Source organism: Panthera uncia (assembly GCF_023721935.1).
Source record: "Panthera uncia isolate 11264 chromosome B3 unlocalized genomic scaffold, Puncia_PCG_1.0 HiC_scaffold_1, whole genome shotgun sequence".
Classification (NCBI taxonomy): Eukaryota; Metazoa; Chordata; class Mammalia; order Carnivora; family Felidae; genus Panthera; species Panthera uncia.
Genome location: NW_026057582.1, coordinates 71,654,865 through 71,670,906, shown reverse-complemented (window position 1 = coordinate 71,670,906; position 16,042 = coordinate 71,654,865). Strand labels below are relative to the sequence as shown.

At 54.5% G+C, this 16,042-nt stretch overlaps 2 protein-coding genes across 4 annotated transcripts; one reads left to right on the top strand and one right to left on the bottom strand.

Annotated features, from left to right (window-relative positions):
- The first annotated feature begins 4,171 nt into the window (after window positions 1–4,171).
- Window positions 4,172–8,594, top strand: THTPA (thiamine triphosphatase). 2 transcript variants are annotated; one of them, XM_049613072.1, is made up of 3 exons: window positions 4,172–4,428; window positions 4,916–5,467; window positions 6,564–8,594. In XM_049613072.1, the coding sequence occupies exons 1-3, from the start codon at window positions 4,368–4,370 to the stop codon at window positions 6,707–6,709; spliced, it is 759 nt and encodes a 252-aa protein (XP_049469029.1). In that variant the 5' UTR covers window positions 4,172–4,367; the 3' UTR covers window positions 6,710–8,594. The 2 variants fall into 2 exon arrangements, with proteins under 2 accessions (XP_049469029.1, XP_049469027.1); XM_049613070.1 differs by lacking the exon at window positions 6,564–8,594 and having other exon boundaries at window positions 4,916–6,554.
- Window positions 7,315–15,989, bottom strand: AP1G2 (adaptor related protein complex 1 subunit gamma 2). 2 transcript variants are annotated; one of them, XM_049613065.1, is made up of 22 exons: window positions 15,870–15,989; window positions 15,253–15,457; window positions 14,682–14,806; window positions 14,399–14,540; window positions 14,181–14,277; window positions 13,934–14,010; window positions 13,720–13,815; window positions 13,228–13,308; window positions 12,830–12,928; window positions 12,599–12,654; window positions 12,314–12,427; window positions 11,977–12,117; window positions 11,824–11,878; window positions 11,618–11,740; window positions 10,840–10,929; window positions 10,625–10,752; window positions 10,263–10,367; window positions 9,810–9,930; window positions 9,591–9,726; window positions 8,112–8,275; window positions 7,798–7,896; window positions 7,315–7,695 (listed from the first exon to the last, which is right to left on the bottom strand). In XM_049613065.1, the coding sequence occupies exons 2-22, from the start codon at window positions 15,454–15,456 to the stop codon at window positions 7,594–7,596; spliced, it is 2,355 nt and encodes a 784-aa protein (XP_049469022.1). In that variant the 5' UTR covers window position 15,457; window positions 15,870–15,989; the 3' UTR covers window positions 7,315–7,593. The 2 variants fall into 2 exon arrangements, with proteins under 2 accessions (XP_049469022.1, XP_049469023.1); XM_049613066.1 differs by lacking the exons at window positions 13,934–14,010; window positions 14,399–14,540; window positions 14,682–14,806; window positions 15,253–15,457; window positions 15,870–15,989 and having other exon boundaries at window positions 7,356–7,695; window positions 14,181–14,256.
- Between the last annotated feature and the right edge of the window lie 53 nt (window positions 15,990–16,042).

Genomic DNA, 16,042 nt, shown 5'->3' with positions numbered 1-16,042 from the left:
TAGGCAAGGGAGACCACGGGAGATAGGAATGCAAAAAAGGGGGTGAAACAAAATGGGGAAATGAAAAAATATACAATGGCCAAGTGAGGGAAGGGAGGAAATCAAGTCAGCAAGGAAGAGGTTTGCGGTGGGAAGCTCCTGGAGAGGCAGATGACACACAGGAGACCAAAGGTCCTGGTGGGTGAGACAGGCACATGGCAAAGGAGACAGTCAACAATGCTAGAAGTTCCAAAGCTTCCCGGGTGAAGGTGGAAGAGGAGTCGGTCCTGGCTGTGCTGAAAGGGTACCTGAGTCCTTGGGAGAGATACATCTGCTCCATCCCTCAGACTCTTTGCAGGCCCCTGACCAGTGACTACCACAACCATAAGCATGAAAAAAGTAGCCTGAGAAGGCCAGAGATCTCATAAGGACCCCAAAAGAGAGGGCATGGAGTCCTAGATGGTCCTAGACAGACAAGTCAGGGAGCCAAGGCATGACAGTGACAGGGACACACTGCGAGAGGATCACTCGGATAGGAAGAGTCACATGCGGACACAGTGACACACAGACCCAGGGATGGATGGGTGGGGAGAATGAATGAGGTGAAAAAATGACAAAATCAAGAGGCAGGGACACATGGACAGAGATCAGCGGGGCTACAGGCACATCGAGACCACGCGTGGTCCAGCGCTCAAAAATGATAGGGTTACTCTGAGAGGGGGGCAGACAAGAGCACATGGAGAGTTGGGGGGCCAGGAGAGACACACTTCACCTTGAATGGAGCAGTGGCCTCCCCTCACCTACTCGCACCTTTCCAAAAAAAAAGGCAAACAAACAAACAAACAAAAAAAAAAAACCCCAGCTCAACTTCAGGCAAAAACGAAAGATCGAAGATTAAGAGTATCCATATCCCCTCCCCCCCACCCCCACCCCCACCCCCACCCCCAGCACGCTAGCCCATCCATTAGCCCGTCCGCCTGCCGCGGTTCCCGATCCCGCAGCCGGCGCGGGGCGGCCGAGACCCAGGCCCCTCCGGGCTGACAGCTCCGAGCCCTCACTCACCCGGCCTCCCCTTCCCTCCGGGACCCCCGCTACCCGCACACCTCGGCGCGGTCCGTCTAGGCTCTCGTTACCCTCCGTCTGTCCGGCTGGCTCCTGGTCCAGCCTCGAAGCCTTTCCCTTCGGCGTCTCTCCCTCCACCCCTGCATCTCTATCACCCACCCACCACCATCCTCGCTCGCACGCCCCCTCCCCCCTACCCGTGCCCCTCCTCCTCAGGCTCTCGGTCTGTCTGTCCGTCCGTCCGTGTCCCCTCCCCCAGCCCCTTCCCGTCCCTCTCCGTGCCCTCCAGCGGCAGTCTCCGAGCGCCTCCTCTCCCCTCCGTCTTCAGCTTCCAAAGAGCAAGGAAAGGAAGAAGAGAGAGAGGGAGAGGAGAAAAAAACCAACCCAGCAGCATCGGAAATCGATGCACTTACACCTCAGCTGGAAGCAGGGACGGGAGTCGAACCGCGGCCGCCGAGCAGCGCGAGGCGGGGAGGGGAGGGGGCAGCTCTTGGAAGGGACTTCTCCGATGTGTTGATTCCTTTTTTTTTTCCCCTCCTCCTCCCTCCCTCCAGCGCTCACTCCGGGGCGTCGGGGACGGAGATGGAAATAAATAAATAAATAAATTCACGGCGGTGAGGGAAGTGAAGGAAAATAATCAATGCTATTTGGCTGCGGCTGAAGTGTTTTCCCGGCTTCGTGAGGGGGTTTCCATTGATTCACCCTGGGCACTCGCTCGCTCCCTGCCTCCTCCTCCTCCTCGCCCTCCTCCTCCTCCTCCTCGCCCTCCTCCTCCTCCTCCTCCTCCTCCTCGCCCTCACTCCTCCGCCTCATTCACTGGCTGGAGCCGAGGCGTCCCACACAATGGAATAATCAATACCCAGGCGCCCGGGGCGGCCCCACTGAGCAGGTGCAGCGGCCCGCCCGCCGCAGTGAATGCCGGTATTTGTAGTCCATCCGTTCCCCGCTCCCACCCAGCGGCCAGCGAGCGCTGAGTGCCTGCGCTGGACCTGATACCCCAGGGCAGGCCAGCCAGCGGGCGGGGCCACTTTGCAAGATTGTGGCGCCGGGTCCAAGCCAGTGCTTGCAAAGGGGGCCGGAGCCTTTAAACTCTTTCTGGTGTTTTTCTCCTTTTTTTATCCTGCCTACAGAAACCATACATGTGTTTTGTTATTTTGTTTTAAATCAGCTCTAGAGCAAGCCCCGGCTTTTACCAGCCTCCCAAAGCCACCCCAAGCCTATCTCTCTTTTTTTTTTTTTTTCCACTCCCTTCTTCCTGCCTTATTAGTCCCCCTCCTTTCCGGTTGGGTATTAGAAACTTCTCTTCCACAGCAGTTACTCTGAAGTCTCTGAGAGCTTGTCTCCACAGAGAGTTGGATGGGGGAAGGGGAGGTTCTGGCTCCTGGTCCTCATCTTCAGTTTATAAGCTCTTTTATATTGTAATAATAATAACTGCTAAGGTTTATTGAGTGCACAGAAACAGTTTCCAAGACCTTTTATGTATATTAACTTACTTAATCCTCACAACTAGTCCCATTTTACGGTTGAGGAAACCAGGACACAAACAAATTAATTAGGTGGCCCAAGGTCACATGGCCATTAAGTGACAGCTCCAGGATTCAAACCTCAATAGTCTGACTCTAGAGCTCACAATTGCTGCTATAACCTACTCCTCTTAAAAATAAAAAAATAAAAAGAACAGGAAGGAAGGAAAGAAAGGAGAGAAGGGAAAAGAAAAAGAATCCTTGAGTTCACAGGAAAAAAGGAAGTAGAAAGAAAGTAACATTTTGAATCTCTAGGTTGTGACAGTTTATCATTGGATCCTCACACATAACTGTGGCAGTTCACATTTTACCATGAAGAAATGAGACGTTTAGGGAGGTGGAGTAGCTTGCCCAAGACAAAACAACTGGAAATCCAAGCTGGGAGTCAACCTCAGGTCTGTCTGGTTCCTGAGTCTGGTCTTTCAGTTAAACTGCTGCCTCTGCCCGACTGGACTGGACATTGTAACCCAGGGAAGAGGACCTTATAATTCAGGGGAAGGGGTCTTTTTCCCCAGGGAAGAAAACTGCAAAGCAAAGGATGCATGAAAAGTAGGCCAATGATTGGAGCTAGGGGCTGGAGGCCCTCCCCTCCCTGACTATTGGTGCCTGTTATGGGGTGGAGGAGGGATGCATCCAACACATCCCAAGTTCAAGATGTCATGTCTGTGAATCAGTGCCTTCCCTATAGTACTTCCCACAGGTCATTTGTTTCCGAAAAGATACTGGGAAGATGTCCGATGTTGAGAACCTGGCACTTCTCACCCATCGTAGGAGTTGACAAGAGCCACTGTTCCTCAGCAAGCTACCTGACCCAGAGTATCAGACACACAGTGACATCTCCAGGTTATCACAGTCCTCAGAGGGAGTAAGGAGAAGGAGCCTTCTCTATTTTGTCTCCCAAAGCAAAGGGTCACCCCAATGTCTTCCTGTATTTTAAGCGAACATGAGTATATTTCTCCCACTCCAGACCAAGCCTGCTCAGGGGCCACTGGCAACTCAGTGACAAATTCCTCAGTCTGGCTGGCACTCGAGGCCATTTCTAACCTACTCTTCAACTGTATTTCTAGCCTCATCTCCTTCTCCTTACACACTGGCCAGGTGCTCTCCAGCTTCTTGGTCTTTGCTCTTGCTGTTCCTGTCTCCATCCATGTCTCTAACTGTTGAAATCCCACAGTGTCTTTAGTTCCTATCCAAAATACTAGTTCCTCCTCTGACAGAACGTTTTCCACCCTTACCCTAAACTTTCATTCTAGGATGTATTATCCCCTCTAAACCTCCAGAGTAGTTAAACTGGCCTGAGTTATCCCCTTTTTCAACCCATTGCCACTGGCCTGTACTTGTGGGCCGCCATAATAGTCAATAAAATATCTGTTGGGACAGCAGCGTCTGAGTGAGTTACCTGGATTTCAGGCCCATCTGCCTAGGGAGTGAGGGGGAGGGAGACAGGACTTGGGCTCAGCTCCTTCCATCCGACTGTCCATACCGCCCCTTCTCAACTTTAGACAGTGTTGGGGCACTAATCACAGCTTTCCTGTCACCATAGCGACGAATGAGGCGAGAAAGCAAAATCTCCCTTTGGAACTACACCTCCCATCATGCACCTGGACCCCCCAGGGTGCCGGGCTCAGCCTGAGGCCTGAGACCCGGGCCGACCCACGGGAGCCGGGAGGGGTCGGACACGAGGAGCAGAGCGCGGGGGGAACCTCTGCGCTCCCAGCCCACCGCCGAGGTCGCGGCACCCCTATCACGTACCTAGCCTCTCAGGCCCCGGCCTGTCCTCGGCACCGCCACATCACGCCTAATATGGCCGCTCGTGCTGGCACCGGCCCGGTGCACAGAGAGCCGGGCCGAGGTCCGAGGCCAGGTACTGCTCCCGGCATTCCTCGCTGGCGTGGTGTGGGGTCCCCTCTCCATCTCCAGGTCCCGGGGGAGGGAGGCCCTCGGGCTTTGAGGTGAGACCCGGGGCTCCGCTACCCGGTGCTGTGGCGAAGGGCGGGGTCGTTCCGGGAAGTGAGCCACCGGCCACCCGGGGTAGCAAGGTATAGAAGACAAGTACTGAAAGGAGGACACCCACTACAGTTCTCTAGGAAGCCCTTTGAATTGACATCATGAACCGTGTAAGGGATTACCTGGAGATCTGTCACTGTTTCAGGGCTTTAGAACATCAGAGACAGAGGGGACCATCCATCACTAGGCAGGGAGAAAGGGCTGTAGCCCCAAGAGAGAGCCCTGTGACAGTGTGTCCCTCATAAGTTCTTCCCCGGGGTGGGGGAGGGGGTGGTTACTGAATTGTCCCCCTGCAAGGCCAAGCATCCTTGGGAGCTCAGCAAATTGTTACTGACTGATTACAGGTATCATGGCCCACGCCTTGATTGAGGTGGAGCGAAAGTTCATTCCTGGGCCTGGCACAGAGAAGCGGCTGCAGGAGTTGGGGAGCACCTTAGAGCACCAGGTCACCTTCCGGGACAGATACTATGACACGCCTGAGCTGAGCCTCATGCGGGCTGACTACTGGCTGCGGCAGCGAGAGGGTAGTGGATGGGAGCTCAAATGTCCTGGAACAGCAGGTGTCTCAGGACCCCACCAGGAGTATGTGGAACTCACAGTTGAGCCTGCAGTTGTGGCCCAGCTCTGTGAGGTGCTGGGGACTGAGGTCCTGGGGGCAGGAGGTGTGGCAGCTGTGCTGGGCCCACTGGGGCTGCAGGAAGTAGCTAGTTTTGTGACTAAGCGTAGTGTCTGGAAGTTGGTGCTCTCTGGAACTGATGAAGAGGAGCCTCCGCTCAGGGTGGACCTGGATACAGCGGACTTTGGCTACACCGTGGGTGAGGTAGAGGCCCTGGTGCACGAGGAGGCTGAAGTCCCAGTTGCCCTGGAGAAGATTTACAGTCTCAGCAGCATGCTTGGTGAGGGAGACAGGCCCTTGTGTGCGTTCTTTGCCTTCATTATCTGTCTTCTGGGTGTACCCACTGAACGGGTTCATGGGGACGGTTCGTGGGGAGGGTCTCGGGGTTATTTCTGTACTGGATATTGTTTGAGCAGTTTTTTGGAAGACCCAGTTTGCTTTTATAGTAGCTGCCTAACCTGAGTCAAGTCCTTCCAGGTCTCTAATCTCTCTCAGTCCTTGCCTCATTTAGTTCACACACCTCCAGCCACTCCAAGTTTCCATCAGTTCTCTGCTTTAATCCATCCACCCATCCTTCTCTCCCCCAAATCCCGTCCTCTTATTTTTACAACTACCTGGAGCCCTCATTTAATTTGTCCTGTTGACTTTGACTAAAAGGCGAGAACAGTGTATTTATGTGACAGGCAGCAAGACAAGTGTTGGCTGATTTCTTTTTCTGTAGACAGTTCATCCACAGAAGTATGAGTTTGTGCATCCCATGAAGCCTTAAAGCCGTGGAATGCTGTTCTCGCTATCTCAACAAACATATGCTGAGTTCACCACTATATGCCCAGCATGCTGCCAGGCACTAACAATAAGATACTGACTTATTATGGTTCCATACCACCATTCTAGATGCTAGAATTCTATGTGAGTCCCACCCCACGGCTATAGCTACTTTTGTCATTTCTTCTATATCCCTTGGGTTCTCTGTGTGTATCTCTGCATGTGCTTCATTACCAACCCAATGAGCTTTGGCCTGCCTAGACGGGCTTTAATCTCAATTGAGGGACGGAGCAATAACTGAAATGAGTGGATATTGAGGCATCCTCTTGTCTTCATGGCACCTGAGCGCCTCCTCACCATTTCTCCTTGCTGGAGGAGAGGCTCACGCTTGGCTTCCCAGCCCCACTCCTACCTGAAGTGGTCCTTGTAGGCCCCACTTCCACAGGCCAGTCAGGGTGAGGGCTGGTGGGTTATAGAAGCTGGTCGGGTGGCATTCAGAATCCCAGTGCTGCCTTGGAAAGAATTCTGGGGTCTGGCTATCTGGACAGGGAGCAGAGTCAATGCATTTGAAGCTCTGTCTGGTTCTCTCCTCCTTCCCCTTTTGCCTGTAGGTGTGCCCGTACAGGAGACAGCACCTGCCAAGCTGATGGTATACCTACAGCGTTTCCAGCCTCAGGACTATCAGCGCCTGCTACAAGTACACAGACCCAGAGAGAAGCCACAGGGGACTAAAGATCCTGAAGGCAACTTGGGCTAGGGTGTCACTTCCTCAACAGGGAAGAGTCTGAATCTAACAGGGTTCCCTCCTGGGCTCACTATGCCTCTTCCCCTGGCCTCCTTCTCACACTGACTCCCCTCTCTCCAGCCCTTCCTGTTCCTTCACCTTACCCTCAGCTATCCTTCCTTGAGCCCTCCCTGGCTGCCTCCTCTCCCTCATCCGTCAGATGCAATCTGTGGGCCGCCCCTCTCCCCTGGCCGCTAAGCAGCCTCCATTGATTTCCGCTCGTGTTTATAGGATTTCCACTTAGCTGTGATCAGTAGTTAAGCACAGGAAAATCCCTTGCCACCCCCCTCCCTTGGTCGATGCCATTGATTCTGCCAGCGGCTCCTAAACCGCCTTACAGCTGAGTTAGAGACGAGGGGAGGGATTTCCCTGCCTTGGGGTATGGGAAATAGCAGCAGGTTGGGGAAGTGGGTGAGAATCTGTCAGAAATCTAGAAGTTCTGGTTTTACTTTTTGCTCCTGCGCCCTACTCTGGCCCAGATGGTAGAGTGTCTCCTATGGAGGTTTAGGGGCAAATTTGCTCCCCATCCTGGAAGGGGTAGAAAGAAAAGTCCTCAATTGTTAAAACAGGTTCCTAAGGCTCAAAGGAAGATACATACTTTAGTTTCTGGATAAGAAAACTCTTCCCTTCTATGATTCATAAACACTTTCTATCTCAAATATACCCAAATATGGCTTTTGCCCCTCAGGCTTTATTGGGCTTTCATTATTGGGAAGGCAGGCCCCCACAGTTTTTGCAGGGGCAAGCACAGGCCCAGAGCACCACCTGCTGGTAGCCAATCACCAGGCTCCAAGTGGCTGGGACCCTAGGGGGGGTTCAGGACACAGGAGGATTTCAGACCGTGAGTAGAGGCTGAGTTACTGCCATGTCTCCACAGGCAAGTTGTTCACCTCAAAGATCTCCTGCACCGACTGGCCAAAGTGGTTGTAGGTGAGGCGCAGCTTTAGCCTCAAGGGGGCCTAGGAGTATGAGAGTGGAGACCAAGGTTAGCACCTGTGATTTGTCCTGTCCCTGGGCCTTATCAACAGGAAGGGGTTGTGGGTGGGTGCTCTTGAGCTCACCTTGTTAGGATTGAGGATTCTGAGGAGCTGGGTCACTGGAAGGCCACCTTGAGCTGGAAGTGCGTCCCCACTGGGGGCCTGTAGCTGCAGCTGGAAACTCTGAACACAGGAGATTGGGCAGAGCACAGTAAGTTAGCTAGCTGGGCTCAGGCAACCCCTCCACACCCGAGAGTCTCAAACCCTCTTCCCATAACTTCCCAAGTGCTTGTCCCTGCATTGTCATTTCCTTCTCGTTCTTCCTCCCACCCACCCCCTCTACTTAGCCTTTTCTCCTCAAGTGCCCAGGCCACCTCAAATCCTGGTCTTCCACAAACCTTGGGCACAGCAGCCTGGCAGATGAAGTGGGTGACATCAGCTCCTGAGGTGTTGGTAGCAGTGACCATGATTAAGAGCAAAGCAGGAGTTCCAGAGGGTCGAACAAAAGACAGATGCAGCTGTAGTCCTTCCCGCTCAAACACTCTGAGATTTGGGATGGAAGCTGGAATATGGAGAGACAAGCAGCTCAGTGTATGGGCGAAGATAACAAGCTCATTCATTCATTCAACAGAAATGAAGTGAACACCCACTGGGTGCAGGGCAGTGCTTGAGATGCTAGTGACAAAGTGGACAAGAAGATGAAACTCATAGTCCAGTGGGCAGAAAAAAACAATAAACAAGAAAACAACCAAGATAATCACAGACAATTTGTGCTGTGAAGAAAATAAACGATGTCAGAATAACTGGGGAGAACTAACTTAAATAGGAGTGGTGGGGGAAGGCATCTGACATTGTGGCTGAGGCCTGAGAAATGAGAATGAGCCAGTCGTTTGGTGTGCTGGGCAAGAACATTCATGTAAAAGGAACACAAACTGCCAAGGGCTTCAGATGAGAGGGTCTGAGATGCTGACGGGCCAGTGGAGGGGGTAGCGGGGAAAGAAGATGAGATGCGCTGGGAGGAAGGCGGGCCCCACAGGTGAGGGTAAGAAGTCTGGAACAAAGGGAAGGCATTGAGGGGTATCTGAGAGGGAACAGGCACAAGCTAATGAACACTTACCTATCAAGAGGGGATGTGATTTTGGCAAAGAAGGAGAACCAGCACATTTCCACCCCTCCTTTTCTTAAGATGTCTCCCATCTCCCCCTGCTTTCTTTTTTTAAAGTTTATGTATTTATTTTGAGAGAGAGCGTGTGTGCGTGCATGTGCAGGAGGGGTAGAGAGAGAGAGAATCCCAAGCAGGCTCCACTGTCAGAGCCTGACATGGGACTCCATCCTGTGAACCTCGAGATCATGACCTGAGCCGAAATCAGGAGTTGGACACTTGGGGCACCGGGTGGCTCAATCAGTTAAGCAACCAACTCTTGATTTCCACTCGGGTCATGATCTCACGGTTCATGGGATGGAGCCCTACGTGAGCCCCGCATCGGGCTCTGTGCTGACAGTGCAGAGACTGCTTGGGGATTCTGTCTCTCTCTCTCTCTCTCTCAAAATAAATAAATAAACACTTTTATTTATTTTTTTAATTAAAAAAAAATTTTTTTAACGTCTATTTATTTTTGAGACAGGGAGAGACAGAGCATGAACAGGGGAGGGTCAGAGAGAGGGAGACACAGAATATGAAGCAGGCTCCAGGCTGTCAGCACAGAGCCCGACGCGGGGCTAGAACTCACGGACTGCAAGATCATGACCTGAGCCGAAGTCGGCCGCCTAACTGACTGAGCCACCCAGGTGCCCCAATAAACACTTTTAAAAAAAGAGACGCTTAACTGACTGAGCCACCCAGGTGCCCCTCCCATCTCCCCTTTGCTGAGGCTTACGTGGGGGTGGAGGTGCACCGGGAAGGTCGAGGAGGTGTACTAAAGCGCCTCCTGGGGAGGGATCCAGAGGGGGTGGGGGCTGGGCATCCCCAGAAGTGCCATCCAGGAGATCTAACAGATCCAAGAGCTTGGAGGCCTAGGGGAAAGGGCAGAAGGAGCAGGGCTGGGTGTGGAAGCCCGACCAAGTCCTCATCCCCCTGCGGCTTCCGGCCTCCTCACCTGGGGCTCTGTGGACACAAGGGCTGTTTCCGAAAGCTGGGCTTCTTTGCTTTCCTTTGCTTCCCCATCAACCTGAGACCCGCCTCTCTCCACAAGAGGCATCTTTTCCAGGATGGCGGCCCTGAGAGAATGGAATACAGGTGTGTCCCTCTGAGTGGACCCTGGGCTTTTCATAACAAGCATGGGGGAGGGAAGGGTGAGACCATGCAGAACCCTGGGCACATGGTGGGTCAGAGTGCCTTTCTGATTTCCTAAGAGGGCACACGGTTGCCAGTTTTCAGATGAGCAAGGAGGGTTGGAAGCCAACTTAGCTTCAGTGAACTACAGGCAGGAGGCTCTGACTGTGGAGGAGTAAGGACGCAGGTGAGAATGAGACCCTTGTGCCCAGAGAGGGGCACTGGGGAGAGGACAGGTGAGGAGAGGGCAGGGGTGTGGGTCCTATGCCAATCGCACCTCATGTGGTCATACTTCTGGAAGAGCGTGTTGTACTCCACAGCCCGCTGCTGCAGCTCCACGTCCAGGCAGCTCCCGTAGATGGACACCACCTGGCGGATGCGGCTGGGCCACAGGGTGGTGTGTGAGTGGGGATGCAACCTGCCCTGCCCTTCAACTCCAGGATATGGCAGGGAAGGGAAAGGCCCCACGGAGCAGGGGGATGCCCACAATACTTGGCTCAAAAAGAAGAACCTAAGGATTGGGGGAACTGGGATGTGTGTATGGAGAGAAACTCAGAAGCCGGTGGGCACAGTGAAGGGACATCTGTCCCTGGAGACACGAAGAAGAAGGTCTCTGGAGGGGCTGGGACCCTTTCTTACTTGCTGTCTCCACGGAGCCGGGTGCTGAGCTTCATGAGGGCTGTCAGGGCATATCCTCGGGTGGCTGGCTGGGACATGTGGGACTGCAGCACCTTTTCCAGCAGTGCCAACACCTCCTCTTCCTCCACCTTCAGCAGGGACAAAGGTAGTAGCCCTGGGGCATCTTGCCTCTCCTGCTGAGTCCCTCCTTAGTGTACTCCCAATGGAGGTCTTACCTGAAGGGGCTCTGTTTCCTCACAGCTCCCTTCCAGCAGGAGGTCCCCGTATTCTCCAATGCACCAGGCTGCCACTTGCACCAGTGGTTGCTGCATGGGATAAGAAACATGGTAGGCCAGGTTCTGGGTCCCCTCCTCAGCTTCCAACACCTGTGACCTCCCTTTATGCAGCACAGAGGTAGTGGGGTTTGGAGGGGTGGGGAAAGGGAAAAGACTTGCCCTGGAACAGTTATGTAAGTTTGTTTCCCCACTGGCTCTGTCCTGGCTCTTGGACAACTTCTGCCCTCTGGTGGCCACGCATGAGAACTACATGGCTTCATCAAAAGGGGCTCAGCGAGAGGGAAGCAAGAGGGTCCTTCCCTCGAAGGGGTACCATGGTTTCTGCCCATTCTATTTGGATAATATGGAGAAATGACTACTGATAGTGGCTGGCTTCTGTTAATCCACTCGGAATTCAAGATAATAAAGCCTGATACATGAAGAAAGAACTCTATCTCATTTGACCCTCAAGACTGCTCTGGGAGGTAGACAGCTGAGTACACTGAGCATAAGGAGACTTAAATAAGTCATCTGTAGTTACACAGCCAGTAGATACCAGAGCCAGTTCAAAAGTCTAGGTGTTCTAACTAAAAACAGGGCTGTGTCCTTGAGTGTCTCTGCGAAGTAGGTAGCTGTGACTTCCAGGGAGAAACAGTAAGGACTCCGGTGGAGGGAGTAGGTGGCCCAGGAAGGGCTAAGAGGGTTGGGCGGCCCTGGGTCTGGGTGGTGGGAACAGTACTTGGGAGATGTCCTCTGCCAGGGCGCTGTACAGGCGGCGCACAGAATAGGCATGTAGCTCCTGGGCCCCCCCAATCAGCTGGGTCAGGTTGGCCACTGCATCATCCCGTACATAGATGCCTGCCTGGAAGAGGTGAATGGGGCCAAGTCAGGGTGGTGAACCCTGCCCACTCCCTCCCAGCTCTCTTAGTCCAGTCCCTGCCTCACCGTTGTCAGCACGCGCAGGATGGTATCTATGTGCCATCGCTTGGTTGGGGCAAACCTAGGGGACACATGGCTCTTCAGCCCTGGTGCTGACCCTCCCCAGATTCTACCGTCTTTGCCTCCTGGTCTTTGCCTACTGGGCACCTGTCACCTCACCTCTCTGCTGCCAGCAGGATGCCTGAGGCACAGTCGGCCCGTAGATCTGGGGGGCAGGATTCCAGAAAGCTCTGCAGCTCTTGTGTCATGGCTCGCACGTTGGAGCTATTCACCAGAGCCAGGCTCAGTTCCAAGGCCCGCCTATCAAGAGAAAGAGATCTGTCTATACGGAGTAGCCAGGTCACCCCAAGACATATCTCAGGCCCTCCCTTCTCCAGGCACTGGAGCGGCACCTGTCTCCTTAATCCCCCTACTTCAGCTGTCTGATCCCATCCAGGTCTTGGCTACCAGGTGCTGGGCCCTCTGCCCCATCTTCTCTTTTGTCTGTCCCACTCACCGGCTGAGGGAGGCATCAGGTTCCCGCAGACATTCGACCACAGTGGGCCGGTGCCGCTGCACAGCGCTGTGATCAGACTGCACCATACGCAGCAATGACGTCAGGGCTACATACCTGGCCAGAGTGGGAGAGGCCCTATCACACCATGGCCATCAGCCCCCTCCCTGCCCCATCCTGCCCTGAGTATTGGAATAAGAGGTAGGTGAATCAGGAGGCCCTGGAAGAAGCAGGGGCGAGGGCCAGGTGCTCAGTGGCACAGCCCAGCCAGACACCTGGGACTATCACCTAATGTTCTTGTCATTGTTGAGCAGGAAGCGGCCAAGAATGTTGATGGCTAGAACCTATGGGAGGCAAAGGTTGAGGACAGTCAGGGAAGGAGCAACTGTCTTTGTTAAGGAGTGGGGAACTTCGTGGCACGGGATGATGGGTGGGGAGGAGAAACCGGTGAATAGGACCCATCTGCCTGGCTGGGGCTGGTGAGTGGGGCCCCAGTGGGAGAGGCATATGGGAGGATACCCGAAGGCCAGGTGCAGAGCGGATGTCCATGATGGTCAGCACTGTCTCAAACAGGACTGCACTGCCCGCATTTCGGCTGGTATCTGTGTTAGTGGCCACCTGAGTGGGTGGGAGAGAAGGTGCAGCTAGAAGGGGCTCTGTCCTCTCCTCAGGTTTCTGGAGGGTATCCACCGTGTCATCCCTCCATCATCTAACGAAGTTCCCTGAGCCCCCACCATGTGTCAGGGACTACCACACTGAGACAGACTGTGTCCCTCTCCTCATGGAGATCCCAGTCTAGAGGGAAATGGAGATGTGACTATACGGCCACCACAGAATGGGTGGTCACGTGAGGGATGCCTGGGGCTGGTGGGATCTCAGAGCAACACACCTAACCGGTGCCCCGCTCCAGCCCCAACCTGAGCCAGCAAGTCATTCATGGTCTCACTGCTCTCTTCGTGGTTCCGGCCCAGAATCCGAAGGAGACGAAGTATCCGGACCTGAAGTTGGGTTAAAGGTTGAAAGGTGGAGGGGTTCAGAGGGTGAGAAGTCGGGCTGAGAAAAATCCAACACTGAAGAAAGTATCATGAGGGGTCTGGCTGGTTTCCTAGAGCTTCCCTGCCCTTGCCCCTCACCTTGGGTCCCTTGGGTCCTGGGAGATCAGACGTGTGTGAGGCTCAGGGATTTGGAGACAGGCTTTTTTGTTGTCATTGTTACCAAACTGGATTTTCTGACCTTTAGGTATCCCCATTCCAGCACTGGTCTTGGGATGACCTGTGCAATCCTGTGTCTGCCATCTTCCTGCCTAAGACACTGACTGACCCAAAGGGTTCTCTGGGAGGTGACCGATAGCCATGGGCTTACTGCTAAGCTCTCTGTTCCAGGGATACAGCAGGAAAGGATAGGCCCACCTGCAGGAAGGGGTCGCTGACTCCAGATATACTGTGTTCTGTGGAATATCCCGTTGTCACCAGAGTCCGGAGGATCTTCACCAGCTGGGGCACCACCTGGAGGGAGGGCACAGCCTTACTGGGCATTCTTCCTCAGCCTTTCAACCTTCAGCCCCATTCCAACCCCATTGCCCCTCTTTTCCTGGACCAGGGCCTGCCCCTTTCACCAGCCCACCTTTCGAAAATGCTTGAGGGCTGCAGGGCTTCGTTCACAGAGCTCCGTGATCAGCGTGATGGTGCCCAGCAGGATGCCTGGTGTGGGGGTAGGGAGTGAATGGTGGGCCAGGGGCACAGGAGAGCCTACTGCGTGTGTTTGTGTGCACATGCTACCCCTTCTCCTATGGGCTGGTGTTCCTGTCCCATTTTTCACTTCCGTCCATAGCCAGAGGTAAGGCAGGGGACAGGGAGCCCTGTGGCCTTACCATGGTGGCGTTCATGAAGCAGTTGGGCACAGGGTGGGAGGAAGATGTTGGAGAGCTCAGGGACCTTCCGGATCATGTGCACTGCAGTCAGAACAGCCTGCAGAGATCAGAGGGCTCAGAAGAGGGCAGGGGTCTGCCAGGATGGACCTCCCACCTTTAACACATGGCCAACAGGACAGTTTCTGGTGGGGCAAGGGCCTGCAGTCCTGCCATCTCACCTTCTTGCGCACGTAGGAGCTAGGCTGCAGGAGCAGTTTCTCCACCTCAGTGGCCAGGTCCCGGCACATTTCAGCAGAGCCCATAGTGCTCAGAGTGCACAGGGCCAGGCCTTGTACTGCCTGAATCCCCTGGCTCAGATCACTGCAGAGTTGGGGAGGGTGGTCAGTCAAGCTCTGAGAAATCTACCCTGCCCAGTACCTACATTAGGCAGCCCCCTGGGATTTCCCAGTTCCCCACTCTTCCCATCTCCCTGATTCCAAGTGGTTCCCAGAACCCTCTCACTTCTTGATGCTGTTGGTAATGAGCAGGTGGGCATCCTGCCTCTCATCCAGTAGAAGCATGGCCCCCAGGTAGCCCACCCTCTTGTCTGTGAATCTGGGGGAGGCAATCAGTTTCAGGCACTCCATCTACAGGGAAGGAGGGAGAACAGGAAGGGGCAGGGGTGAAACTGGGAGGCACTAACATCCCTTTTCTATCTTCTCTACCACCAGATTAACTTATGGTAGCACCATTTCCCATCACCCTCCCTTCAACAAGAGGAAAGGCTTAGGAAATTCAGAGTTCGTGGGTAGTTTCGAGGAACCAGGAGTCGAGGAGGATGGGAGAAGAAAGGAGGTGACTTGAATGGGGCTGGCCAGAGAATGAAGTGTTCAGTCCAGCTTATGACCCATAGGGGTTGTAATAAGGACGGGGGTCAGCAGTGTATGCTGTGAGGGAGGGCTCAGAATCTTTGTAGAATTAAAAAAACAAAAAACCCCACAACAACCAGGGCACAACTAGGTGAGGGTGTCCAAGACCCTGCTCTATTAGTCTTCCTCATCAAACTCAGAAGGGAGGAGGGCCTGCCCAATACCTGTCCAAAGTGGGCGGGGTAGCCCAACATGTGGACGTAGAGCAGTTTGGCCAGCTGGCGGTGCCTGTGCAGAGGGTCCCCATCGCGGAAGGAGGCGCGGATGTGGGCGCACTCCTTTTGGATCACCTCCCGCTCCTGGGCCTGGGTCTTGGCCCCACGTATCTCCTCGATTAGATCTTGAAGCTTCAGTGAAGGTACCACCATCCTGAAGGGGCAGAGCCCGGAAATGGAGAGGACTTTAAACCCCTCGGGCCGAATACCTGGCCTTCTAGTCCAGGCTTGCCCTGTGCCATCTTGAGGGACCGGGCCCCGAAGCTACCCTAAAACCGAGCCCATATTTACCTTTACCCACGTGGATCTCCACATCCCACCCCTTCCACACTGCGGGAGGAGATTCCCCATCACGCATGCGTGCCCGCCCCACCTCTGCTCCCGTTCGTACTGAGCATGCGCCAGAACCCCGCCTATTTCCCCCCCCCCCCCCCCCCCCCCCCGCCCCCCCCCCACCCCCCCCCCTTTTCCCCCCCCCCCCCCCTTCCCCCCAACCCAGCCTCAAGCCCCACCTGGTTTCCCATCCCTAGCTCGGCCATTCATTTCCTTTCAGGGCCTCGAGCTACCTCTTTCGTGGTATTGTTCCCCAGGGTCACACCTCAGGCGGCTTCAGCTTCACACCAGGGCGCCAGCCCTAAAGACAGCCTCACCTGGCTGGTCTCAACTCCGCTTCTTTCCCCCCAGCGCTTCCGGGTACAGGGCCCGACAGGGGTTGGTCCTTCGACTGGTCCTTCCCTCT

Bases quoted from the DNA above. Each gene is read 5' to 3' on its own strand.
- THTPA (XM_049613070.1), top strand. From the start codon at position 4,368: ATGGCCGCTCGTGCTGGCACCGGCCCGGTGCACAGAGAGCCGGGCCGA. The intron at 4,429-4,915 runs GTACTGCTCCCG...GACTGATTACAG, and splicing joins GGGCCGAGGTCCGAGGCCAG to GTATCATGGCCCACGCCTTG.
- AP1G2 (XM_049613065.1), bottom strand. From the start codon at position 15,456: ATGGTGGTACCTTCACTGAAGCTTCAAGATCTAATCGAGGAGATACGT. The intron at 10,368-10,624 runs GTAAGAAAGGGT...CCTGTGGCCCAG, and splicing joins CGGCTCCGTGGAGACAGCAA to CCGCATCCGCCAGGTGGTGT. The intron at 8,276-9,590 runs GTAAGCCTCAGC...TCCATATTCCAG, and splicing joins CGGTGCACCTCCACCCCCAC to CTTCCATCCCAAATCTCAGA.